Genomic DNA, 27,117 nt, shown 5'->3' with positions numbered 1-27,117 from the left:
TAAAAATTTAAAAAAAAGCTCAAGCCATATTAATATGCAAAAATGGAGAGTTAATTTCCATACATTTGCCAATATACATCATTATTTTCATGACAGTGGGGTATGTAAGCCATAAATGTACAGTTTCCAAAGTTATATAAGTCTTAAAGCTTATCTACCTCTGACTTTTGGGTGCCATTTCTTCAAAGGTATCTGTTTGATAAAGAATAGCAAATAATGACCTGGCACACTGCCAGGTTTCAAAAGTACTGCTGGTTTGGCTTTGTTTCAGTATCTACATTAAAATCTGTTTACATAATTTTCTACAGAAGAGAATTTGCATTGCTAAACTTGGAACGTACAGCAGGCACCCCTAATTTAGGTAAAACAGCCATTTTGCCAGAGCTCTGTAAAAGCTATACGAAAACATGTGTTAGTTTTCACAAATTTCAAGTTTTATTTGCAAAGCACCAGCCCACTCTGTACAGGTGCTAGGCTTATGAAGTACTGACAGAATTATTACTTACCTCTCCTGTCTTGCTCATGTCCTCGTCTAGCTTACCTCCTCTCTCCTCCCTTCTCCTCCATAAAGAGGAGTCTTTTCCCTCCTCCGAGCAAATGCACAACCTCTGTGTGTCCTTGCACACCTTCTTCCTATTCTTTTAATCGGACAAACACAAACATGGGAACTTCCTCCTCATTGTCTTACAAAATAAAAGAAGGGTTATAAAATTATCTGCATTTCCTTTCTTAGTAAAAATACATCATGAAACTCTCTCCAAGTCAATTGGTAGAGAGCTAACTCATTCTTTTAAATATATAACATTCTGTGTTGCTTAATATTCTATGATGTGGATATTCCACAATTTAGTCAATTATTTCCCTATTGATGGGCATATACTTTGTTTCCATGTTTTTGTTCTTACAGTAAGTGCCGCGATATAAGTCCTTTATGCCTGTTGTTAACGTACTGGTGCCTGTATTTCTCAGGACTCACAGGAGTGAGATTACTGGGGCACAGGTATGCATATTTGTAAATAGGTACTGCCAGATTGCTTCCCCAATGGACTGTATTGGATTCATTGTTTCAAACATAAGGTATGAGCCTGCCCTCTCCTGCACTCACCTCTATTGCCACCAGCTATAGGAGTTATTATTTAATTATTGCACCTTGATAAAAAGTGATTGCTGGGATTTTAATACTCATCTTTGTTAATTTTATATTGAATGTGCACATGAGAAGTTCTGGATCTTAACACATCGCAGTAGAGAAGACCTGTGCTGGCACCCTGGCCCCAGTTCTGGTTTCACTTGTTTGTCTGTATCACGATGGGAGATTTTGGGATGTGTTTCTGAATCTTTGCAGATTCACACAGATGTTTCCTTCACCCTAACATATGAATGGTATCGGAGCTGGGTAAAGAGTCTTGGTAGAGTGTTTTGGTTATTTTTGTGTTTTTTTTAATCTGTGGGTTTTATTTCATTCTCTCTAGCTTCAGACTTTTAATGAGAAATCTAATGTCAGGCTGAGATTTTTTTTCTTTTTAAGTAACTTTCTCTTTCTATTCAATAGATTCTAAGATTAGTACTTTTGATTCCTGTTGTTCAGGAATTTTACCAGAATATGCTTATGTGTAAGTATATGTTTGTTTTTTTTGGTTATTATTTTTATTTTTTAATCAATCTGATTGCAATTCAGTAAGGCATTTCAATCTTCAGATTCAAATTGTTCTTTAGCTTAGATAAATTTTTTCCTTTTTTTGGTCAATTATTGCCTCTCCTCCATTTGTTCCTTTTTCTCCTTCCGGTAATCTTATTACTTACACGTTGTATCTCCAGGATCCCTTTTTCATGCCTTTATTTTCTCACCATTTCCATTATTTTTTTCCTCTGTATTTCAAAATCTTTCTTTCACTTTCCAGACCACTAATTCAGGTTTCAACATGACCACTCTTTCTTTAAATTTATGTACTAAATTTTAAAATTCGAAAATTATGCTTAATGTTGCCAGAAATTCTTTTACATGCCATAATTGAATCTTATTAAATTCTCTTACTTTTTCAGTTGTGGTTCAGGTTATCGTCTTTCCTTTGTAGCAGTCTATATTTTGCTAGGGTCATCTGGTGTATCATAGAAGTTATCTATTGCTGCCACATAAAACTGTGTGTCTAAAAACAACAAGAAACATTTATTATTTCTGGAGAATTCAAACGGAATAAAAGGGTACCCAAAAGAAAGTAAAAGTCTCCCTTCCACCCCAGAATTCCAGTCTCATCTACTCATCCACCTAACCAGATATAACTATATTTTATAGTTTTAAAAAAAACTTCTAAGCATATACAGCATATATACATATATAAAAATATATTTTTGGCTTCTTGTTTTGAAATAATATCAGACACAGAAAAATTATAAAAATAGCACAAAAAAACACATACCCTTCACCCAGACTCTTCAAACATTAGCATTGTGTCACATATGCTCTCTCTATATATACTTTTTTCTAAACAATTTGAAATTGGATTGCAAATATTTATGCCCTTTACCACCAAGTATGTCAATGCATGTTTCCTGAAAACTAGGACATTTTCCTTTATAAACATAGCATAATTATAAAAATCAAGAAATTTACATTAATTTAATATTAGTATCTAATCTATAGACCTTATTCAAATTTCATTAATTATCTCACTAATGTCTTTTATAGCAAGAAAAAAAAATAACTTTTTCTGGCCCAGAATTCAATCCAAGATCATACATTGCATTTTACTGTCGTGCTTCTTTAGTCTCCTTTAAGCTGGAAGACTTCCTCCGTCTTTCTTTTTCTATAGATAACATTTTTATAAAATCATAAATAAAATAATTCTACAGAAAGTTATGTCCCTTGTCTTTTCCACTTTCCACGTCAGTATATATCTATCTATCTCATCCATTTTATTGCCTGCATAGTATACTGTATCAGTCAGGATGATCTGGGTTATGCTTTGATAATAAACACCACCAGAATCTCAGTGGCTTTATACAACAAAACCTTATTTATTGTGCCTGTGAATCTGCTGTCCTCCCTGAGAAGGCTCAGCGCTCTGGCTGCTTGTGTCTCGCCACTCTCCCTCTACAGTTGCTGCAACCAGAAGGGAGCACAGGACACCTCACACAGGCTCTGAAAATGCTTTGCAAATTTCAGGGGCCAAAGTAAATCACATCATCAGCATGCCCAACCTCAAAGTGGCAGGAAAGAGTCTTCCTGCCATGGACTCACAATGAAAAGGGATCAAGAAATATGAGTGAACACTAGTAACATCTACCACATATATTATTGAATAAATATGCCATAATTTATTTATGTTGTCCCTTATTGATGGACATTTAGATTGCTTCTGGGTTTTTTTTTCAAAGATCTTTCCACATCTATTTTTTCACACCTGTGCAAGTATATCTACAACATAAACTCCAAGAAATAGATTTGCCAAAGCAAAAAGAATGTGCATATAAATTTTTGATAGATCAAGGCTGCCTTTTGGAGCTCTGTGCAAGATGAGTGAACAGAGGAAGCCAGACAACAAAGACAAGAAACAGACATAGGAAAACAAAGGGAAGAATGCGATAGGAGAGACTGAAGAGTAGATTTCAAGCCTGACTTTGCAATTCATAGGCCCTTTGAATCCTGGCTGCTCATGTCCTGTAAACTTTAGTATGAGCTCTTGTATTAACTTTTGCATGTCTGAGTAGGCTTCAGACAGACAGAAAGAGGGATGGCATAATCCTTGCTCTCATTTCAGTTTTCAACTTAGTAAAGAATTGGGGCAAGGAAAGAGCTCAGCACTAAGTTGTCCAGCCCCACGGTTCCCCACTGGACCCCAATGTTTACGTGTTGAGCTGCTTTTAAATCCAGTGCAAATAGCTGATGGAAGTGAATTTTCCTTAGATCTGGAAATAAAGCATAGCCCAAGAAAAGTCTTGTTTTTAAATTCCATCTCTGCACCAGAGTCAATTTTTCTCATTTTTAAAAGCCCAGCTTAGATTTCACTTACTTGATGAAGCTTGACCAACTGCTATCAGAGCTCATCCTGATCTCCAACTTTTCTAAATTCTTATGACATACAAGTTAGCCCACACTTGATTTTGTATTTTTCTCTGTTTGTCTTATCTCTAGAATTAGATTTTAAGTTCTTTGAGTGTAGGGGAAATATTTTATACTTATTTCGAATGTCCTACAGAAACTTGCAGATATAACACTCAATAAAGGGATACCTGTAGACTGATTAATTCTACCTAAGCCATGCAAACCTGACTTAACGTGAGTGTACTATTTATAAACCGCAAATAAAATGAAGGACAACTCAGCTAAAACCAACACGTGGTTCCCATTTGCCAGGTTTCCCAAGTAATGTAGCTTGTTGGCTTGTTGATAAAATCGCAGCAATTCTGAAAACTGTCAGCAGACACCTTCATGTGCCATTCTAGTGACTACAGATTATTTTCTTAGACTTGTATAAACTTGACATAAGTAAGCCTACCCATTTTCTATAAATAATTCTATAAATAGATTTATATCCATAAACAGATTTATAGACTATGGTACTCATTCAGATATATAAAATGCAAGAAAAAATATATGGTACTCACTGTATAGATATATTTTAAAGTATTGGACGTCTACTTCTCTCTTTCTTGGAAAAAATCACACTATAAATGTTGTACATCATTCCCATGCATCTTTTCATATTTTTACCATGATAGTATGTATCCATAAATAATATATACTATTGCTGTGCATGCATGTTTTAAGTTTTAAATGCTATCACACTCTACTTATTATTCTACAACCTCCCTTTTTTCTCTTTACAGTATGTATTTGTAATTTATCTCATATTAATAGGGTAACTCTAGATCACTTAACTATCCAGAATTTTATTTTAGTAAACCCATTTTCCGTTGATGCGCATTTAAGTTACTTCAAGTTTTTCCCACGTTCCAAAAAATGCTGCAAGAAATGTTCTTGTTCATATCCATTTACACACATACATAAAAGTTTCTCTGTGGCATATACCTACAAGTAGAATTGCTGGGTATGCATATCTTAAACATTGATAATGCCAAATAGCTTTGCAAAAACGGTTGTAATAATTTCAGCTCCCACCAGCAATACATCAAAGTGCCTATTTGCCTCACATCCTCTCACAATTAGTGTTAATATCCTCTCACGATTAGTGTTAATATTAGTCTCTCACTACAATGACAGACTACAATAATCCATACCTTACCTGCCCTGAACTTTGTATCGTTTATGGGGGTCGATATCTTGTGGGAAGCTCTGATCCCTATAGATCAATTCAATTAAGCTCATTAATTTCATTTCTTTTGGTCAGCTTGATTTGTTAGTTAAAAGATCTTCCCTCTTGACTGTGATTTGGTTAATCATCCTTCTGTGGTTCTTGATTGTTTCATCATCTGGTAAATTATTCTTTTTTTATCAAAGAGTTTTACTTTTTATCCCAAATAATATTTTTAAACTTAAATTCCACTTGCCTGCTATTAATTCCATTAAATACTATGATTCTTCTGCAAACTCCTTCTTTTCATTTGTATTTAATTGTTAATTTTTCCTTACTTTTATTTTCAAATTTCTGGATGGTTTTAAGTGTGCCTCTTGCACTAGATATGGTTTTGGTTATTTATTTGTTTGTTAATCAAATGGGATATTTTTGATCTTTTAGTAAATGAGTTCTATCCAATTAAATAGTGATCCTGGTATATTTGGATTTATTTATACCATCTACTTTGGTTCTTCTCTTTACTATCCATTTTCTTTTTTCTTTTTACTCCTTTCCTCTCTTCTTTGGGACTGATGAAGTTTTCTATACTCTTTTTCCCTCTTTTGCTGGTTTTGAAGCTATGCACTGTATTTCTAATTTTTTTTTTTTAATTGGGGAATACTGGGGAACAGTGTGTTTTTCCAGGACCCATCAGCTCCAAGTCAAGTTGTTCTTTTCAGTCTAGTTGTGGAGGGCGCAGGTCACTGGCCCATGTGAGAATTGAACCAGCGACCTTGGTGTTGTGAGCACTGCGCTCTAACCAATTGAGCCAACTGGCCACCCTGTATGTCTAATATTTGACATACATATTTACCTCTACATTTCCCCTACACAGTCCTAAGTTATTCATTGTTTTTTTCTGCCTCCTGAATAAAACACAAAATTAAACATGCTTTAACAACCATTCAAGTACTCCCATATTGTTTTTTACCCTTCAAGTTATTTTTTAAAAAGTAATAGTAATTTATATTTACCACTTAATTTATCAATTTCTGTGCTCACTATTTTTTTTCTTGAATCTAATTTCTTCTTCCTGGGTTTACTGTCCTTCTTATTGAAGTACATCTTTTAATAGATCGCTCACTGTAGGTCTTAACACAAAATACGTAGAAAATATAATTATTTGATCAAGTCCATAAATAATGCATTTTTTCAATATTTATGGCCAATAAAAAGAAAAAAAGAAAAATGGAAGGAAATGAAGAGAGAGAGAAAAAAATAGAGGCACAAAAAGTAAGGCCGGAGACTGATACGTAGAGAAGAGAGAGACACCCACAAACACATGAAAGAACACCCACACCCACAGGGCCACAATTTTATGGGGTAAAATCTTTTACTACTGCTACAAATTCACAACTCTATATAGAAATAGGGGTGTATTCTCCTGGAGCTTTTCCCTTCAGCTGATACTAGGTCAAGGTCTGTATACCTCTTAGACTTGGTATTCCAGTCCTTGCTTTGCCTTTAGGTTTGTTCCCTATTTGGATACAAATACCAAAGCGACACTTTACATTTCTGAAAGCAGATTTTATATGGAAAATGGTGTGACAGTAGAAGAATATCCATCCCCAGAAGAGAAAGGGCAGGGGAGGCGCTGTGGAGGTACCGGAGAAAACTCCCCTATTTAGCCAGAACTGATTTGACATACCAGAACCTTCTCCTTGCAGCCAGGAGCATAACAAAATGGACGACAGCAAATGCAGACAGAGGTTGCGTGGAAAGACGTTCTCCCTCGGTTCACCTTGAAATGTTCATTTATAGCTTGCTTCTCTGGATGCACAAAGGAAATCAATCTCAACCATCTACAGCAATAATAAAAAAGGCAACAAAATGATTGTGGTTTTTAATTTTTTCCTCTTGTGGCAGCTTTAGTTTGTCCTGTTTTTTGCTGGATTTATTAGAAATAACTATTCAAGTCAATAAAACGACAAAAAGTTAAGCTCCATCTTACCTAGAAACAGGAACCCTACATGTAGTTACAATTCACTTTGAATATGTAATTTATGTATATTATATACCTAATTATGTTATATAATAATTGCATAATAATATTATAGCTCATATTTTGACTTACAAATATATAAAATTAATCTTAATTTGCAGACTGTGAGAGGACAGAAGGTCATAGGAGCAATAATCCACCATTTTATAGTAAGACCTCAGCCAAATGCCCTCTCACATGTTTTTCAGTAATATAATTTTTCTTTGTAACCAGATTTTATTTTGATTAAAAGAGTAATATAAAAAAGCAATACATACTCTTATTTTAAAAAGTTAAAAAGTAGGAAAAAGGATATACAAAAAAACCTAAAAATGACCTGTACTTTCTCCACCAAGAAATCTATATGCCCAGACTTTTCTCTTTACCTATGCACACGTGCACGTATGTACACACACACACACACACACACACACACACACTCACACACTTTCCAAAAGTAGGGTAATTCTAAACATGTTGTTTTGTAACCAGTTTTTAAGTTAATGTATCATATATATACTTGTTATGTTGCAGGATGAAAAAAAGAAGTTACTGAGTGATATATACATTCTCATAGTATTTTGTTTTAAAATTCTATATGATTGGGCCGGCCCGGTGGCTCAGGCAGTTAGAGCTCCATGCTCCTGACTCTGAAGGCTGTCGGTTCGATTCCCACATGGGCCAGTGGGCTCTCAACCACAAGGTTGCCAGTTCAATCGGTTCGATTCCCACATGGGCCAGTGGGCTCTCAACCACAAGGTTGCCAGTTCAATTCCTCGAGTCCCGCAAGGGATGGTGGGCAGCGCCCCCTGCAACTAAGATTGAACATGGCTCCCTGAACTGAGCTGCGACCCGGCTGGCTCAGTTGGTTGGAGCTCGGGCTCTTAACCACAAGGTTGCCGGATTGACTCCCGCAAGGGATGGTGGGCTGCGCCCCCTGCAACTAGCAACGGCAACTGGACCTGGAGCTGAACTGCGCCCTCCACAACTAAGACTGAAAGGACAACAATTTGAAGCTGAACGGCACCCTCCACAACTAAGATTAAAGGACAACAACTTGACTTGGGAAAAAAAAAAAAGTCCTGGAAGTACACACTGTTCCACAATAAAGTCCTATTCCCCTTCCCCAATAATTTCTTAAAAAAAAAAAAATTCTATATGATTATATCTAGATACAAATATAACTCTAGATACAGATCTATGATTTTATTTGTGCAGAAAATGATATGGCAAAAGTACAAACGAAACTATCAGCAGAAAATGGAATGGAAGTGGTGGGGGGAGTAAGTAAAAGACATTTAAAATTTTTATTTTATACATATCTGCAATCTGCATAATCTGTTCGAAAAAATGCATGTACTACTTCAGAAATTAATAAAAGTATGCATAACAGCTTTTCATATCAATTAAAATGATCTATGTCACCATTTATAATTGTTTTATACAATTATAATTTATGTCTATACTATAGCATTTACTTAATTGTCTACTTATGGGCTTTAGCCTGTTTTTCATCTTTTGATATTAAAGCATTAGAGCTGATGGTCCGGCTAGGTCTTATTTTCAGGGAAACACGGTACTTGGTGAAGCAAGCTTTCCTCATACTTTTCTTTTTGGAATGTTTCTAATTATTTTTGCATGTTTATTCTTATAAGTGAAATTTAGAATAATTTTGTCAAATCCTAAATGTTGGGATTGTGTTAAAGTTGTGGATACATTTGGGGAGAACTAACATATTTATAATATTTAATATGTCCCAAGTCCTTCGTTGAGTTATATAGTTTTCTTTAAACATGTCCATTACATCTTATCAAATTTATACTTACATATTTTATGTTTTGTGTTATTAACACCAATAGAAACTTTTATTTTTGCTTAACATTATGACTGGCATTTTTATAGGCACACAACAAGCATTTTTTTAAGTAAATAAGTGCATAATAGACTTTTAAAAGCCATGAAAACTTTTAATTATAGACTAAAGGAGAAATGTGCCCTACTACCTGAAAGATTTTGGTTTAATTGTACTAACACACACAAACAAAAATCATGGTCAATGTGATTAGCTAGGACTCATATCTAAAAGTGAACTTAGCTTTCAGAACTGAGTCAGCCTGGCCTTTTCCATGCGTGGTGGACCTTGGGAAATGACACACACTTGGGGGAAAATGTTCTGCTCTTGCTTCACTAGTGCCTAGAGTTCTACCACTAATTTCATTGCGTCAGATTAAGGGATTCCTTTCTCTGAAAACACAAACACCTCTCAGAAAAGTAGTAGGATACTATAAATTAAGCCATGACAACCTTTTACACATTAGTGTGATTTAATGATCAGTTTCTTCCCAACTTGTAGCTAATTAAGAAGAGTTTTTGATGAGAGGACAGAATCAAGAGAGCAAAGAACAAGGAATACCAGGATACTGGACATATAGGGTGTGTAGAGGTTAAAAAGGAAAAAAAAGGCAGGAGAAGGAAGCTGAGATTTATAAATTTCTTTGGGCAGGAAGTGTATCTTGCTCATCTTCAAGTATAATGTCACCATATAGGTGTGTGTAAAACAGATGCGTCAGTGGATAAACAGCTCTGCGTGCCTCATAGCTTAGCCTATGGGTTGTTCTGCCCGAAGCCGCAGTCCCAGGGCTATTTTGGGGTGACCTCTACTCTGCTATTCTGGCTTCCTTTCCTCAGAATTAGTCATCTAGGATGGGATGCCAGAATTTCATTGTTATCAGATGTTAATTGACTGGTATAACAAACAATTGCTAACTGCTCACACATTTAATAGTAAAGTAAAACAATATGATGTGTATTTATACAATTTTAAATATTTCCTTATAGAATAAAAACCGTATTATCTTCAGATGCTTGGTCAGGTCAGTGATTAGCTCTGTCTCCCACCCCTCGTGGGTCTGATCATTTCACAATTAACCCCACTGGGGAAGTATTGGGAAACTGGAAGATGAGGGATAAACAGTGGATTTTTCCCTACTACTTAGTTTTTCCACTGTTAGTTTTTATGAATTTATTACATAATGTAGCAAAATGATGACTCAACCATGAAGTCCCAACTCCTGGGGAAAGTGGAGAGAAAATCTGATGGAGTTGAAAAGGATGTGCAGCTAGCAGAGTAAAGGGCGTCTGGAATGAGACAAAAATGATATCAAATTGAGAAGTTTTTTTAAAAAATTGATAATAGTTTTCTTTTAGTAATAAAAAACATAAATATTGGGTTAAGATACTAAAGTTTCTTTCAAACTCTCAATGATACACATCAAATGTTGCCATGGTTATTATCTATTGTGAGATCCATAAAGCTGGGCCCTATCTATCTTGGTTCCTGGTGATTTAATTTGTTAAAGATTTTGTACTCATTTTCAGAAGGCTAATGAATCAATCAGCAGTCCAAGATTATTATTTTTTTTAATTCTCCTCTGAATTAATAGAAGTTGGAAAAAGTGATTTGAGGTAACTATTAGAAAATAATTTATTTCAAAAACATTACTCTGAAATTAAGTCAATGTTGATTTTCTGTTTTAATTTATCAATATAATAATTTATCAAGATGATGGGCATAGTCTCCACTTAATTTTGCACTCAAGTCTTTTGTGGCTTATTTAGGACATTTGCATCTAGTCCAAATCATGGCATTGTTTAACATTAAATGAAAGTTGTGAACTTGATATCAAGCAACCTAAGGTCCTCCTACATCTTAAAAACACAAGTTATAAGTAATCATATTCCCAGAGAATTTAGAAATGGAGACTCCTCTTCTAATCAATTTCATATGCTACTGTGTGCAGTTATAAACATACCAAAAACACATGTGATATGAACTAGGTGTATGTGTTAAACATAAATTCAGTTTCTATTGTACAAAATTAGAAGTTACAGCTATAATGATGGATGTTTCCAAGTTCAAACTGTTTGCATAAAAGTGATTAAAAGTATCAACACTTTTGACTTTCAGTAAATTTTATAAAGCTGGCTAAGATGATACAAACAACAGTTGGTGCTATTTGGAAACAGGAAAAAAAAGTCATGTTTTTTAGGCTAATAAATTCTCACTTTCAGCAGAGAGTTTTGTTATGGTGGCCAATAAATAAACAGTTGTTAGAAACAAAGCTGTGAAAAAAAAAATCAAGCCTGTCCCCCCAAACTTTATTCCAAGTCCTCTAATACTAGCTAGTTATAAATCTACATCAGAATCCGTTTTAGAGTCCCTCCTGGGTAATAAGCAAAAGGCTACGTGCTCCAGTCATTCTCTCATAACTGCATAGCAGAGCTCATAATAAAGTAAAAGTTATTTAGGGATTCAAAGGAAGAGACTTATCTCTGAGTCAACCGGTGTGGTTACGGCATAATTAATGTCCAAGAGCTGGATGACCTTGGGCCAAAACTCATCCAAAACAGCTGAAAGACAGAGACCAAGGAGAAAGAGGGGAAGTATTTGGAGCCTGCTAAGCGAAAAAGAGCTGCATAAATCAGCTTGTTGAATGTCAAAGAACAGCCTGACTTGACCTGACATGCTTTGCTAGGTCAGTTTCTTACTCCCATCTGGGCAGGCCTGGAAGATCTATTTCCTTTGGCCACAGATTAGTCAAAAGGTACTAGACAAACTTGGAAATGAACCATTTTGTCTCACTGCTTTGTGCCTAGGAAAAACCTCCTCCTTTAATCTTCAAGGACCGGCTGTCCCCACCCCATTAAAATATGCTCTCAGATCCTTCATGCCTAACACAAAATAGATGCTAAGTATACGTTTTCATTTTCCTCCCTCTTTCTCTTAGTCAAATAACTGATGAAAATGTGCTTCTTTCTTCCAGTGCTCTTATTTTCACAAATACAAAATCCTGGACTTAGAGGAGCCAGACAAGAGGGAGGAATTGTAGGCATCAACTTTTGTGACTGTCTACTTCATTTACACATAAGTCTTTCAGATCAGCTAACCCTTTATCCGCGCTCCATGAGGCTAGGTACTCTACACAGTGCTTTACGTGGAGGACGCCATTTATCGCAACAACCCTGTACCGGGCTGTGTTAGTGCATTGGGGCTGCTAGAGCAAAAGTACAACAATAAATGCTTCTTACACTTCTGGAGACTAAGAAGTCCATGTTCAAGGGACCGGTAGATTCAGTGTCTGGTGAGGGCTGCTTCCTGGCTCACAGTTTGCCATCTTCTCTCTGTGTCCTCACATGGTGGAAGGAATGAGAGCTCCCAGAGACACCCTTTATAAGGGCACTAATTCCATTCAGGAGGGCTCTACTCTCATGGCCTAATTATCTCTCAAAAGCCCCACCTTCAAATAACATCACATCGGGGTTTCGGTTTCAACATACGAATTTGGGAAGGACACAAACATTGAGTTTACAGAATCTTCAACCAATGCTATCTTCATTTGATAGGCTGAGGAAAGCGGGGCTTTTGGAGTTTGAGAACTTTCCTAAGATCACACAGCTGGCAAGTAATGTAGCCAGGGCATCTGCTCTTGGGCCTGTGCTCGAAGCCTGTGCCATGTCCGGGATGGGTCCTCACTGTGAATGAAAGAATGGACACCAGCTGATTGATCTGAACACGTTCATTCTTTCCAGGGACTTTAGGGTGGTTATGGATCCTCCACATAAGGCTGATGAGGTGGGCAGAATAATGACCTCCAAAAAATGGCCATGCCCTAATATCCACAGCTTGTGACTATGTCTCCTCACATAGTAAAAGGGACTTTGCAGATGTGATTAAGGTTAGGGACTTAAAATGGGAAGATTTTCCTGGATTACCTGGGTGGGCCCAATCTGATCACATGAGATCGTGGAAATGGGAGTGGAAGGCAGATGCGTCAGACCCACGAGACAGAAGAAAAATTCGAAGTATGAGAAAGATTCAACCTACTACTTCTGGCTTTGAAGATGAGGAAGGAAATGGAAATCTCAGTCCCACAACTACAAGGACCTCGATTCTGCCAACCCAAAATGAGCAAAAAAAAAAAAAGAAGAAAGACAAATTAAAATGCAGCCCTGCTGATATCACCTTGACTTTAGCCCAGTAAGACTTGTATCAGACATCTGGCATAGAGATGTATTAACTGTAAGATAATAAATTTGTGTTGTTTGAAGCCACCATGTTTGTGGTAATTTGTTGCAGCAGCAATAGGAAACTAATACAATTTAGTCAGTTCCTTTATTCAAATTAACTAAATTCCTTTGATGCCTAGTCACAAAGGGAAGTGTACAAAATTGTCTGATTCTGGTCCATCTCTTACTTAGGAAGAAAAGCAAAAATTCATGCTACTCTATAGGCTATGAGGTGAACCTGGATTGTTCTTTTGGTTGAAACCATACTCCAGGATCAGTGGACACAGTACCACCCCAGTGTGGAATCCAAACACCATGGTCTGCCCAGAACTGGACTAACTGGTTTTGAACATAGACAAAAAAAAAAAACCTATGAATGGCGTATGTTCTATTTGTCTCCTGTGCAGGTGACATTAGAGAAATGGTGAAATGGAGGGTACGTTTACGCGTATACCTGGTGAAAATCTCTAGATTTATTTGCAGTTAGCAATGAGATATGGTATTTAATTTCAGAATAAAAATACTTTGCTAAATAAAGAATATTCCCAGATTGATTTCTTTTCAGTCATGAGCAGTAATTTTCTAACATTCAACTTCCCGTTTGATGGAGACATATATTAATAATAAAATTCTTTGTCCATATTTTCAGTAGAAACTGTTTAAAAATAAGACAAATGAGGCAAACAAAATGTAATTGAAATGTATTCAATGAAGCATTGTGATTTTCACATTTTCTTTCTTTTCATACTATTTCTTAAATTATATTCAGCTTCTACATTTTCCTCATGTTACCTGGTAAAGTTTGTCTCAGGTTTTGCTTACTTTGTCTTTTTTCTTTTTCTTTTGATGACATGTCACCATTCAGCCTGGAGGGTGGGGGTGCGGGGGTGTATCCCCAGGGATGAGAGTCTCCTGATTGAGAAGGCTGGCTGCTTCATCAGTGCCAGGCTCCAGTAAAAGCCAGGGTCCCCTCCAAATACCGGGAGTGGGGAGGGTAAGGAAGAGATTATGTTCTACGTCTTCTACCTAACATACGTGAGAGTTAAAACAAAAGTGTGTTAATGACTGCAAGTAGGTGAGAAATTATCTTAACCTGAAGAAACAGTTGGGAGAACAAAAGTGACCTGATCACAGGTCTCTGGCAGGAATTTCTTCTCTGGCTCATGAAGGGTACTAAAGTCATAGCATTTGCATCATCCCAAGTTGGTTTAACTTCCTTCCTAGGAATTGCCAAAGTCAACATACTTCAGGCCAGCCTTCTCCATGGCCTCCCTGGCAAAGACCTGGTCCATCTGGTTCCCAAGTCTAGCAGCGTCTGGTACATAGGATATTCTCCATAAATATGAGACAGTAATAGTCTGACACCTAAGGTAGAGTTCTTCTCTTCTGCATCTCTTTTCTCATCTATGAAAGACTCTAAGCTTTGTAGTAATGACTGGATGAGGAAAGGGTCCCACACTCCCCAACCTGATTGCAATTTCCTACAGGCAAGAATTATGTAATATTTCTCTAGCTCAATTTTAGCATCTAGCTGTATTTTTTTCTTTCTTTGTACAGCTATTTAACAAACACTTATTTTGCACCAGGTATTCTTCCAAAAACTTTACAAGTGGCATCTCATGTAATCCTCATGACATCCCTGCGAAATATGCACTATTATCCCTGTTTTACAGATGAGGGAACAGAGAGGCACAGTGAGCTTAAGTAACTTGCCCAAAGTCACACAGCTAAATGGTACAGCTGAAATTTCACCCAAACAAGCTGGATCCACAGACAGTGCTCCATACACAATGCCTTACTATGCTACCTTGTCTTATTTTTGTTAGGTGGATTGATGGAAGAAAGAAAACATTTAGAATCTCAGGAGAAAATTGAGAAGAGAACAATATTTATACAATATAGTATATCCAAATGAACAGTATGTTTCCAGATACTTCATGCATAGTTAATATAGTCCAAATGTTGACAATGTATGACATGTGCTACAAATTAAGCTGATTTGAATACCTAATGTAAAAGGACTTTGCTCCTTGGCTTAAAAACTAAATAAAACTATTAAATTGTGAATCATTTTAAGTACTCAAAAACTTGACCCTGCCTTCCAGATAAATGAATAATTACTATATTCACTTAGTAGGAAATTAAACACACTCACAACTAGTTAAAATGTTCAAAATTCAGTTATTCTGGTGGGCAGTTATAATAGTTTGCTACTGGGTGGCTTTAACAACCGAAATTTATTGTCTCACAGTATGGAGGCCACAAGTGCAAGATGAAGGTGTCAGGAGGGTCGGTTTCATCGGAGGGCTGTAAGAGAAGAATCCGGTCCAGGCCTCTCTCCTTGGCTTGCAGATGACTGGCTTCTTTCTCCCTGTGTGTCTTCCCATCATTTTTCCTTGTGTGTCTGTCTGTTTCCAAACTTCCCCCTTTTATAAGGACACCGGTCATATTGGATTCGAGCCCACCCCAATGACCTCATTTTAACTTGATTATTACCTTTGTACAGACCCTATCTCCAAATAAGATCAGATTCTCAGGTCCTGGGAGTTGGGACTGCAACATATCTTTTTTTTGGGGGGGGGGGGGCGTAGTGCACAATTCAACCCATATTGCAGTATAATATAGGGGTAAGGGCCTAGGTTTGAATTCTAGCTGTGACATTTACTTATTATGAGACCACATTGTACCTCATTTCCTTCCCTTAAATGAGGATAAAACTGATAGAACCTGCCTCATGCTGTTGTGAGGATGAAATGAATTAGTACATGTAATACTTAGAATGCTGGGCAGTACAATACACGTTAGACATTCATTCATTCATTCAACAAATAGTCATTGAACACCTATTAAGTGCCGGTCACTGTTCCAGGTGTTTGATATACAGAAGTAAACAAAATAGGCAAAAATTCCTACCTTCATGGAGCTCGTAATCTAGTGGGGAAAGAAAAACAATTAAAAAATATAGACGCTCATATATAGAATGCCAGACTGTAATAAGTGCAATGGAGAAAAATAAAGCAAGATAGGGGCTAGAAGAGGGCTGAGGTTTGCAATTTGGGATCAGAGAGGGCCTCACGGAAGTGCCATTTCAGCAAAGACTTGAAAAATGAGAGGAGACAGTTAAGTGTTTATCTGGAGTTTTTTAGATATCGGAGAGTTTCTCCACTTCAGCACTATTGACATTGGGACTGAATAATTCTTTGTTGTGGGGGCTCTCCTTGCGTTTGTAGGACGTTTAGCAGCTTCCCTGGCCACTACCCACCAGAGGCCAGCAGTGGGTAACATCTACCACCCATTGGTGACCATTTGTCTGACACCCAAGGATGTCTCCAGACATTGCCTCATGTCCTGCGGGGGGCCAGCATCACTCGTGTTTGAGAACCACTGCGATAGTAGAAAAGGAAAGCTGGGGGGCCAGAAGGGGGCTCAGCTTGTTTGAGGCACAGCAGGGAGGCAGGCAGTAGGAGATGAAATTAGAAGGGAGAGGGATGAACCACATCACCTATGACCTTGAGGCCACTCTTTTGGCAGATAGGTGGCAACTGGAGGGAAGAACAAAAAGATAACACATCTTGACCCACATTTTTAAACCGATCCAATGGGCTGCCACATTGAGAATTGACTGTAGGCGGAATGACAGAAATGGACAGCTCAGTTGGGAGGCTACCACAGTAATCCAACTAATTTTTTATTTGGTTTAATTTGTTCACTCATTTGGCTGGATAGGAGTGGCAGTGTTGAGAGACGGAGCTAACAAGCTCTGGGAAAGAAAAGAGGAAGGGAAATTAGCATAAAAGGAAAAAGCTGGCGAAGGGTAGGGTAATGTTTTGCGGAAGTGAAAGCAGTACCGTGATTAAGTGGATCTGAAAGAGCAGAGGGGTTGTGTAGGACAAAGAGAGGCTGTTGGGGGCCAGTTTGTGTGCAGGGCCAGTGAAGGCTAAGCTAAGGAATCAGAGCTCTAGTCTGTAACTAATGAGGAGCCTTTGAAGCTTCAGCATGAAGAAAACTTTGCAGTAGTGTGCAGCTCATAGGAGTCAGAGAGAATGCTTTCCAAAGTAGTCTCCTGAAATAATGTGGGTGCGAGACAACAAGAAGAGCCTAGGTTTAGGTCAAGAGCACGACATTCTGAAGGAAGCAAGTGAGGTCCTGCCCTAAACCTTGCAATTACCTTCTTCAGGGTACTTTTGCTGGTAGGCAAGAGCAGACTGTTGTCTCTGCGGAGGGGTTTTGGAGACGTTTCCACGATATCAGCCATCAAGCAAATTCAAGTCCACCATAAAAAGGTTTCAGGGGTGCAGCACTTTCTTGGAAAAGGAGTCCCCCAGAGGAGGTTGTTAGGTTTCTTCAAGGGTCTTTTGAAAAACACTATTATCTGTAGGTAAGAAAAACTATGGCAACCAAGATAAAAAGCTGGTCTGCAACCAGAGTTCTTTCAGGAGGGTCGTACATTTCAATTTTTAGATTTAAAATGTCTCAGCAGGTTTAGCATGGCAGAGTTGGTACATCAAATCAGTCCTACCACACTGCAGGAGTGAGCAAAGGAGCTGCCTTCTGTTTTCCACCTGTTTTTTGCAGTAGTCGAATTTGCGAAAGGAGCTTACAAGGGTCTTCAGGCCTTTTTACCCTCAAAGGACTGAGGCTGTTAACGCGGATGGCGGTCGCTCCGCGGGAGACGCTGCTGCTCCGTCCACCTCACTGTGGTCGCGGGGGGACGTGCAGGCCCAAATGCCGCCGGGTGTGTGGCGCTAGCCCCGGAGCGCGGCGCGGGGGAGGGACCAGGGTTTGTGAGGGCCGGGCGCGGCCAGGAGGGGGCCGAGCGGGAGGGCCGCGCAGACGCGGCTGGCCCCTCCCGTCGCCGCCCCTGCCAGCCCCGCCTGTCACCCGGCTCTGCAGCCACCAGCACTAGGAGCAGCCCCGGGCGGCGACAGGACGGTCCCTACGATGTCTGCCGCCATGAGACAGAGGTTCGACCACTTCCTGCAAGAGAAGAATTGCATGACCGACCTCTTGGCCAAGCTCGAGGCCAAGACCGGCGTGAATCGGAGGTTCATCGCGCTCGGTGGGTGCTCGGCCGGGAGCAGCTGGGGGTCGGCGCCGCTCACTCGGGCCCCGGAGCAGCTGCTGCACCAGCTGCTGGGGAAGCAAGCGGGGAGAGGGTCCAGGAAGGCGATGTCGGTGACCGACGGTGGCATGCGGCATCCTCGGGGACCGAACTGGCCGCCAGAAAGGTCTAGGGACGGAGATCAACCCCTTCTCGGGGCGGCCCCAGCTTGGGGGCTGGGGGGACGCTGGCCTGTGCCCACGGCCAGGTGGCAGAACGCCCGGGGAGCGGGAAAGGGCCGGCGCTGACGTGTCTGTCCCCGCGGCGAAGCTCAGGGTTGGCGCGGAGCAGTGGGGCCCCAGCGGGAGGTCGCGCGGTCACGGTGGCGGAGGTACCCCGGCATACCCGGGCCTCGGTGAGGCTCGGCACTGAAAAGGGGTGTTCCCTTGGGAGGGGTGGGGGTTCTGGGCGGGCGCGGGAATCCAGGCCTCTCCCGACCCTCTTTGGGGCAGGGCTCCCCGGGCTGGTGCGCAGCACCGCGGGAGCCCCTTCGGGAGGGAGGGCGGGAGGAAGAGCACAGACATGGGGGGCTGCCAGGTATTCCCAGACCCAAGGCCAAGCTCCGCGAAGGCGCAGGCCCAACCTTCGCGTGATTTGTTTTTCAACAACGCTTTGAGCAGGCCAAGCCTTGCGGTGTGGGTGTGGGCTTCCCTGCTTGAGCGCCTCTCGTGCCACCCGACCCACTTCTCTCTTCGTGTCTCCAGGTGTCATCGGGCTCGTGGCCTTGTACCTGGTGTTCGGTTGTGGAGCCTCTCTCCTCTGCAACCTGATAGGATTTGGCTACCCAGCCTACGTCTCGTAAGTGGCTACCCGTGCAACCACCCTTCCTCCTTTTCACTACCCTTCCCCCATCCAACGCTGCTGCCCCAGTTACTATATATCCCCATTTTCCTGGGAAAGCAGTGAAAGCACCACAAGGCAGTAATTGTCTGCTTAAGGTTACACAGTTTAGAACCTTAACTTGATGTTTGATCTCCTGATGACTAACCCAAATGTATATTTCATCAGATTATGCTGGTGGGGTGTGTACGGTTCTCATGGGTGCAGAAATGGAAAGTATTACAACAAAGTCGTCCTACCTTTACTGGTGGGGAGCTCTCAGTGGATACAGAGAGCTAGCTGATTTCTTCTCCCTAATAATTCTTTTAATGTGTATTGCACCTTACCTTTATGTGCACAGACAGTAAAACCCCATCAATTAGGACTTCCTTCATTCTGAATTAATGTTAAGTCAGGCACTGGGGAGAATTTTGTCTTCTTAATTTTTAAAAGGCTTGCCACGAGAACCATATGATTTCATTCATATGTGGAATATAAAGCAAAGCAACAAATGAACAAACTCATAGAGACAGACAACAGGGTGGTGGTTACCAGAGGTACAGGGAGGTAGGGGAGGGTGAAGAGGGTAAAGGGGGTCAAATACATGATGACAGAAGGAGACTAGACGTTGGTGGGTGAGGACACAATGCAGTATACAGATGATAAAGAATTGTCCACCTGAAATCTATATAATGTTATTAATCAATGTTACCTCAATAAATTTTATCAAATAAAAATAAATAAAAAGGCTTGCCACTTATTACAGGCAAATGGGAACCACCCTAATATAAAAACAAAAACAAACCTTATGAAATGCATCACTAATATAGCTCCTTGGTTATATAGATGACTTTTTTATGTAATTAAACTGAATTACAAATGAATCATCAGATTAGGAGCTGAATTTATTAGTTGAGGTGTTTACAGTGTAGTTATTTTGGAAATACCCTACAATGTCATTTTTCCATTCAAATAGGAATTATTCCTCACCACAAATGAATTTGTTTTACTCTACAACTCTTCCCAAGAGAATAAGAGGAAGGACTCTAGTATTCCCAAGAAAGCTGGTGGGTTTTACTTTCATTGAATTGGTTTTTGTAACTTTCCTCAACCATAGGGTTAAAAATCGAGAAAGAAAAAAAAATTCAGCTGGGAGGCTAAGACACAAATAACACCTTATTACATCTTGTGTCTCTCATTGGACAGGAGGAAACATGTTTTAGAAGTTGGGTCTGATTTAAACAATTAAATTGAAATTACATAAGTAATAGTTACTATATTCGTTTGGTATACTGTGAAACTGGAGATCCTCAGTCTTCAGGCTGAGAAGAGCTTTAACCCTCTGTAGCATTACCGACTAAAGCACCATCCAGGTTTTATGTGAATACTAAAGGATTCTGAAGGCAGACCAGAAAACGTGGTTTGGCTTTCAGATCAATGAAAAAGGTACAAGAATAGCAGTTTTCCACAAAATATAATCTACCGATATATGATGGTGTACACAGTTTGCAGACAACCCTGATTCAAAATGGCTTGTACATCACTGTCTGTGATAAAAGACAAAATCACTCAGTAGTACACTCCTTTACTTTTCTTTGGTTTGTGTAGTCTACTTGTGGGAACTCCTTTAAAGAGAGATTTTTGAAGCATTTGTCAGGTTTGGGCTCTAGACGTCATCGATCACACTTTGAACAACTCTTGTGTAGCCAATTAGTACTGCCTCACCGCTTGAATTATATTGAATTGGCAAGTCATATGGATTTAAAAAAATACTAAATAGCATTAAAAAAGTTTCTAGCAAGGGATATGGATTTTTAAAAATACTGAATACCATAAAAGAACCTTTTTTCCCCACATCAGTGCCATTTGGTACATAGTCTTGTGAGAAACAACCTTCTCTGTCAGTGTGGTGAGATCACTGCTGTGGGTTGTACAAAGGTAAAAATCTTTCTAGGTGAGCTAGGTAAATGTCTGTATGTGTAAAAGTGGATATGTATAACTAAAGATGTAGACACAACTCAAAATGCTTCTCCTTGACCTGAAGTGGATTAATTCTAGCAAGGGCCATTCTTTAAGTCATATTTTAACGTAATTTCAAGCCAGCCTATTCAACTTTATAATTTTTTGTAGTCATTCTTTCATTCATTGTTTTACATAATCAATTGAATATTATTGACTCTCTTTTACTTACAAGAAGCTAACTATTCCTATCTATTGCTAGGAATTCTGTAAAATGGTAGAGACAGTCATATTTCTGAGTAGTTCAGGTCAGTGGATTTTACATAGTTTAGAACAGGGGTGTCCAAACTTTCTTCAACGGTTTTCACCAAGGGCCATACGCGGTAAAATACACAAACAGCCGGGCCACTCACTCGAGGTGAAGTACGTATTGCCTCACCTGGTTTATTTAAGTAAACTAAATATATTTTTGGAATTTGCTGCGGGCCAATAAAAAATGGATTGTGGGCCTCAGTTGGCCCTCGGGCCGCAGTTTGGACACCCCTGGTTTAGAACTATTCATTAAATATACTTTGTTTTCTTTTCTATTTGAATATTCTAAGGCAAAGTGACATTTGTGGTACACCTCAGTAGGAATTGGCAAAAGTATTAAAAATCTAATAAAAGGGACTTCAATGATTTAAGCAAAAATTCAGGAAATAGTGAGTATTTCTAGATTAGTATTTATTCATAGGATGCTTCCTTTTAGACCCAACTCTTTTACCTTTAAAATAAATACAAGATTCTATGATCATAAGGTAATGAAGTGAAGGTTGGTCTCTGTGGGTACTTGGACTTTCCCCTAACACATGGTTCTTCGCCCTGACTGCCCATTGGAATTATCTGAGGAGCCTTTTATAAAATGCTGATTCCTGGGTCTCGCCCCCAGAGATCCTGATGTAATTGGTCTGTGTGATAGCCTGGGTTTTGGGGTTTTTTTAAAGACTCCTTGATCTTTCACAATTTTTAAAGGATTCTAATGTGCAGCCAATGTTGAGAACTCCTGGTGAAGCATGACAGCAGTAACTGTGCTTGTGACACTTGAAGATGTTTGTGAAAGGGTGGGAAAAATGGCTGGCTGACACTGGGAATAGTCCGGAAGCCTACCGGTCTTCTGCTTTGTGAGGGAAGTTCAAGGAGACATGGGGCTATGTGCACAGTAGAAAGCATACAGCCCCCTGGTTAGTAAGCATTCCGGCAATCCAGGTTACAGAAGTATAATCAAGTCTGTTATGGCTTAACTGACATGTTAGTGTGATTGTCAGAAAGAAAGTCTTTGAAAATGGTGGTATTAATAGCACCTAAATCAGTGTTACTTAAATTGTTCTCCTAGCCTCTTGTAATTCTCCCTGGGCTCCCTAGCCAGGGTTATTTTTAAAAATACAGGTTCATCTATTTAGCAAAAGTCAAATGCCAGCCATGGGCCCGGCACTGCGGCAGCACTTTAGATACACCAGGGACTAAGGTATATGTGCTCCATCCTCTGATAGTCTACCAGGATAAACCACAATAAATAGTAAAGTAGTGACGGGGTGTGGTAAGCCTTCCAGAGAAAGTCATCAGGGAGCTGTGGTAGAGAATAAGAGGAAGGACTCTAGTATTTATCTGAGCTCCTCTTTGAGTTACTACCTGAGGAATGAGATGGAACCAGCCAAGAGCAGAGCCAGGCAGAGGCAGCAGCCTGTCCCTGCCCTGGGGGCAGCAGGTGCTTCGACTGTCAGAGGAATGATGTGGCGGAAGCTCTGTGAGCGAGAAGAGCAGCGAGGGAGGACCAGAGAGGTACATGTGCCAGCACGCATGGCAGCTGGCCCAGACACGAAGTGTGCATTTTATTTCAGGTGGTTGTAGGGAGTTGGCATGTTTTCTGACTGCCTTGGATGGATTTTAAATAGGGTGGTGAGATGATACGATGTAAAGGTCATCTGGCCGCTATGACCGCTAGAAGGAATTGGTGATCCTGCCCAACTATTGCCTATCCTTTTCTCACCTTTCGGCTTTTGCGCCTACTTTTTCCCGTCTTTGTACGAGGGGCCCACAGATTATGTACGAGGGTCAGCATTGGGCTTAGAGGCCGTAGGATGCAGAAATACAATTTGGAAAAGCTCATTTGGCTTACTAGCTTTTCTGAGGACTCTCCACCTTGGGAAATCTGTGGGCGGGGCTCAGGTGCACCTGGCTCCAGCTCAGGTGTTGGTGTGTTGGAGCACACAGACAGCTGAAGGCCTGGGTGGGCACTGCTCATGGGGAACAACCAGTGCCTTATCGGGCACCTCTTTGCTCCTGGTTACTCTCAGTTTCTGTGTACATAATTTCCCTTTGAGCTTTTGGGAAGCAAAGCTTTTAAAATTCTACCTCTATGTTTCCAGACGTTTTGGCCACCCTGCATAATAGACAGTTTGAAATCTAATTCCAGCCTTCTTCTTATTAAGAGCTGTTGATAGAGCTACTTTGATCACCTTGCTTTATTCCTGATAAGAGAAGGCAGACTTCTGGATAATAATAGGAACCGCTATTATTTAGACCTCGCTCCCCTTTCGCTGAGATACAGTTCACATGCAACCTTTTTAAAGTGTACAAGTCAGTGGTTGTTAGTATACTCATAAATTTGTACAACCATCATCACTATCTAAATTCAAAACATTTTCATCACCCCAAAAGGAAACCCCCATACCCATTAGCAGTCACTCCCCATTTCTCCTACTTCTCAGAACCCAGAAACCACCAATGTACGTATTTACTGTCTCTATGGATTCTCCTATTCTAGACATTTCGTATAAATAGAATCATACAATATGCGGCCTTTTATTTCTGGCGCAGCCCTGCTTGTAATAGCATTGAACACCTAAGAACCTGAGCGGCCTCTCAGGAAAGCGTGCTGCGCTGTCCTCCACGTGCAAAGTCTGTTGCCGGAGACCTGTGGTAACCCCGTCCCAGTGGTCCCTGAGCGTGGGTGCTAGCCTTCTCTCTGTTCTTTGTTCAGATGGAATGATGTGGGAAAGACGTTATTTTCTATTTTAACTTTTGCTCGGCAGAGAAGGGGAAGGAGGGCAGTGCTCTTTTTGTCTTACTCAATAACCCTTTTGTTTAAAATTCTATACGACGTCTATCAATTTTCCTTTTTTTATTTTATATTTTTCTTAAGGATTAGGCTGCCACCTTGGGACTATCAGAGTTGGGCCTTGGAGCTCAAACATGTGGTCTAATTCCTTTAGTTTTGAAATGATCCAGGGACAGAGAGAGGGAGAGTATTTTTCCAAGGTCACACAGGCCTTGATTTGGTCTGGAACCATCAGTGACTACACAGAAGTGTGAAAGCACATCAGGCATATTTTAGAACCAAGAAAAGGGAATTATGTCTAGTGTCCAGCGTTTTGGTGTATACATGTAATCTAGTGTTTGGTGACGCTTTTAAAATCTCATGCCCACTTCAGTGATGTGTCATTGTCTCTTCTGTGTGTCCTCATAAGCCCGTTTTAAGCTTTTGCCACCAATACAAAGAGTGTAACAGCTTTTAGCTCTGCATGGCTGCTGAACACCTGTGTAGCATTTTGTTTACTAGACACATATCTCTGTTTAAGTCGTTTACAGATATAGCTCCTTCAATTCTCATGACAACCCTACAGCAGAAGTACTATGATTATTCCTATGATTGTTCTTCACGTAAGGAAACAGAAAAAGAAGTCACTTGATTAAGGTGAAACTGGCATTTAAACCCAGGGAGTGTGGCTCCAAAGTCCATGATTTTAATGTTTATGTTACACTACTTCCCAAGTGGCTCTTTGAGTGTCCCACAGAGATATCCATAACCTTATGTAGAGATGAAAATTAAACTGTTGTTGTTGACTCTTTTATCAGTTTGACACTGTCAGTACATTTTACTTTCATGCAGTATATTTTTACTCAAGTAGGGTACTGCCATCCCAAATCATATATCTGCACATGTAGTCATTTGCAGTGTTTTGTGAACATGAGTTAGAATGTTACTAAGAGTTCTTTCCCTCATTGTCTGTGCCGTAGCACTGCCTTACGACAACAGCAATATAAATAGTCATTTGTAGAGACTTGTTGTCTGTCTTTTATCCCAGTCAGTGCAAGCCCACCTGAAAATGGCACAGTGAATTGATTTCCTGAGGGAATGCCGCCTTGCCTTTAGTTCCTGGTCAGGAGCCAACACATCTCAAGAGGGAGATGTTTGGGGATGACCCTGATGAGGTCAGATCAGAATGGGGACGGTGAGAGGGAAAATTTGAAAAAAAAAAAAAAGAACACTTAAAATAATTACAAGAGTTGCGATATAACTCGTCACAAGTACAAGGTACAGCATCTCCTTAGCTAATGATGCACTGCAGATAAAGTAAGAACATTTACTTGTAGGTTAGAAAGGGTTGAAATCTCCTTATTTAAGATTTGCAATGGCAGACTCCTGCGCAGAGGTTCGTTACCCAGAGGAGAGGTTGAGAAAATCACCATGTGACTGGCAGTTCTGAACCACTTTCTGTTCTGCAGAAGAGAGTCATCTGCAGCAGAGCTAGGCTGGTTTCCCTAATGGTGCTGGAGAATGTATGTTTGTGGTTCTTTTCAGACTCATTAGTAAGAGCTGCATTTGTTTTCTTGCATTTTTTCCCAAGAACTTTTAATTATCTTGGGTTTTTTCCCTGTTTCGCTCATGAGAACTTGGGAGCAGACACATTTTCTGTTAAGCTGCTTGTGTTACACCAGCTTTTCTCTCTGTAACTGTGTTCTTCCTTAGAGTGCTAGAGAGCAAAGCTACGCCTGCCCACACTTTGTGTAGTGAGAGCACATGCAAATATTCTGGCCAACTGTGCACTTGGGTCAAAACTATTACTGGCATTCTGTAAATGTTGCCTTAAGCAACACTGAAATCTTAAACATTTTACTTCTGTCAGCTTTTTACTGGTTATGTTTTCACTGAATATTACTGCTAATATTGCTGAACTATTTTAAGATGGAGTTGTGCAGAAAACTGAAAAAGTAATAAAATTGCCTTATAACAACCAGTGGCTATTTTTTTTTTTAGCTGATTACAGCCAGTTTTAACCAGTTTTGGTTAAGTTCTTGTTTTTCTTTTTGATTCCTTTGCCTGCATAGGCAAAAGACAGTTTTGGGGAACAAATAAGATAATGATTTAAATTATTTACTCATGGTCTATTTTCTAGGCTCTAAAGCACTTGTGAAGGGAAATCCCATTCCTCTTTTGGAGTGTTCCCTTTGAACCTCAGTGAACTTTTTTCTTTCTTTATGAAGGCCCTGGAGTTTCGGTGTATTCATCCTTCTGAGCTGCCTTCATTTTACCCCTGTCCTGGAGTTCTCTTATCAGAACTGACTCAGTTTTCAACTTAATGCTCTCATATCGTATTTAAAACAAGTATAAATACATATGGGACATTTTAAGGTATTTAGTGTCTATCAATAACGTTACCAATTAATTAATTTTGAGGAAAAATGAATCAGTAGAGCAGACGTTTACATTTTAAAAACTGGTAATTAAATTACTTTTGTAGCGCGTGGAATATAAGTGGGGCCTGTAGAAACCTATCCTGACTTCATTCTCTCCCTTGCTCAGGCTCCTGATTCCTGGGAGCAGAGCTTATCATCAGTCCCTTTCAGTCACACGGCCACTATATATATCCTGGCCGCCTCTGATAGTCAGGCTGGGTGATCTAGTGAAGGCTCACTTACATGTCAGAGGTAACTCTAGACTGCTGTCTACATCTTGATGTGGCCCTCTTTTGTCTGGAAAAGGTCAGTTTAGGTCGTTCCCGTGTAGGTAGTGAGGGTACCTGAGCTTCAGTTAAACTTGCAGATATTATATTTATAGAGCCATCCATTTTATTGAC

General features: G+C 39.8%; 1 protein-coding gene and 1 long non-coding RNA gene across 3 annotated transcripts in view; one reads left to right on the top strand and one right to left on the bottom strand.

Annotated features, from left to right (window-relative positions):
• The window catches only part of LOC117024844 (uncharacterized), a 32,218-nt gene extending 14,186 nt beyond the window's left edge, over nucleotides 1–18,032 (bottom strand). The window contains exons 1-4 of one of the 2 annotated variants that reach the window (XR_004423529.1): nucleotides 17,510–18,032; nucleotides 6,943–7,096; nucleotides 2,036–2,147; nucleotides 553–683 (exon numbers count right to left, since the gene is read on the bottom strand). This is a non-coding gene — a long non-coding RNA (uncharacterized LOC117024844). Of the gene's footprint in view, nucleotides 1–552; nucleotides 684–2,035; nucleotides 2,148–6,942; nucleotides 7,097–17,509 lie in introns of those variants that run through there. The other variant, XR_004423530.1, reaches the window with a different exon arrangement.
• A 145-nt stretch (nucleotides 18,033–18,177) lies between these two features.
• The window catches only part of REEP5 (receptor accessory protein 5), a 35,135-nt gene continuing 26,195 nt past the window's right edge, over nucleotides 18,178–27,117 (top strand). Inside the window, exons 1-2 of the mRNA XM_033110442.1 lie at nucleotides 18,178–18,400; nucleotides 19,147–19,240. Coding sequence (XP_032966333.1) covers nucleotides 18,283–18,400; nucleotides 19,147–19,240 — 212 coding nt within the window. The 5' untranslated portion in view covers nucleotides 18,178–18,282. The remainder of the gene's footprint in view (nucleotides 18,401–19,146; nucleotides 19,241–27,117) is intronic.

Source organism: Rhinolophus ferrumequinum, chromosome 7, assembly GCF_004115265.2.
Source record: "Rhinolophus ferrumequinum isolate MPI-CBG mRhiFer1 chromosome 7, mRhiFer1_v1.p, whole genome shotgun sequence".
Classification (NCBI taxonomy): domain Eukaryota; kingdom Metazoa; phylum Chordata; class Mammalia; order Chiroptera; family Rhinolophidae; genus Rhinolophus; species Rhinolophus ferrumequinum.
Note: the sequence above shows the minus strand (reverse complement) of the source record. Positions and strands in the feature narration are given on the sequence as shown.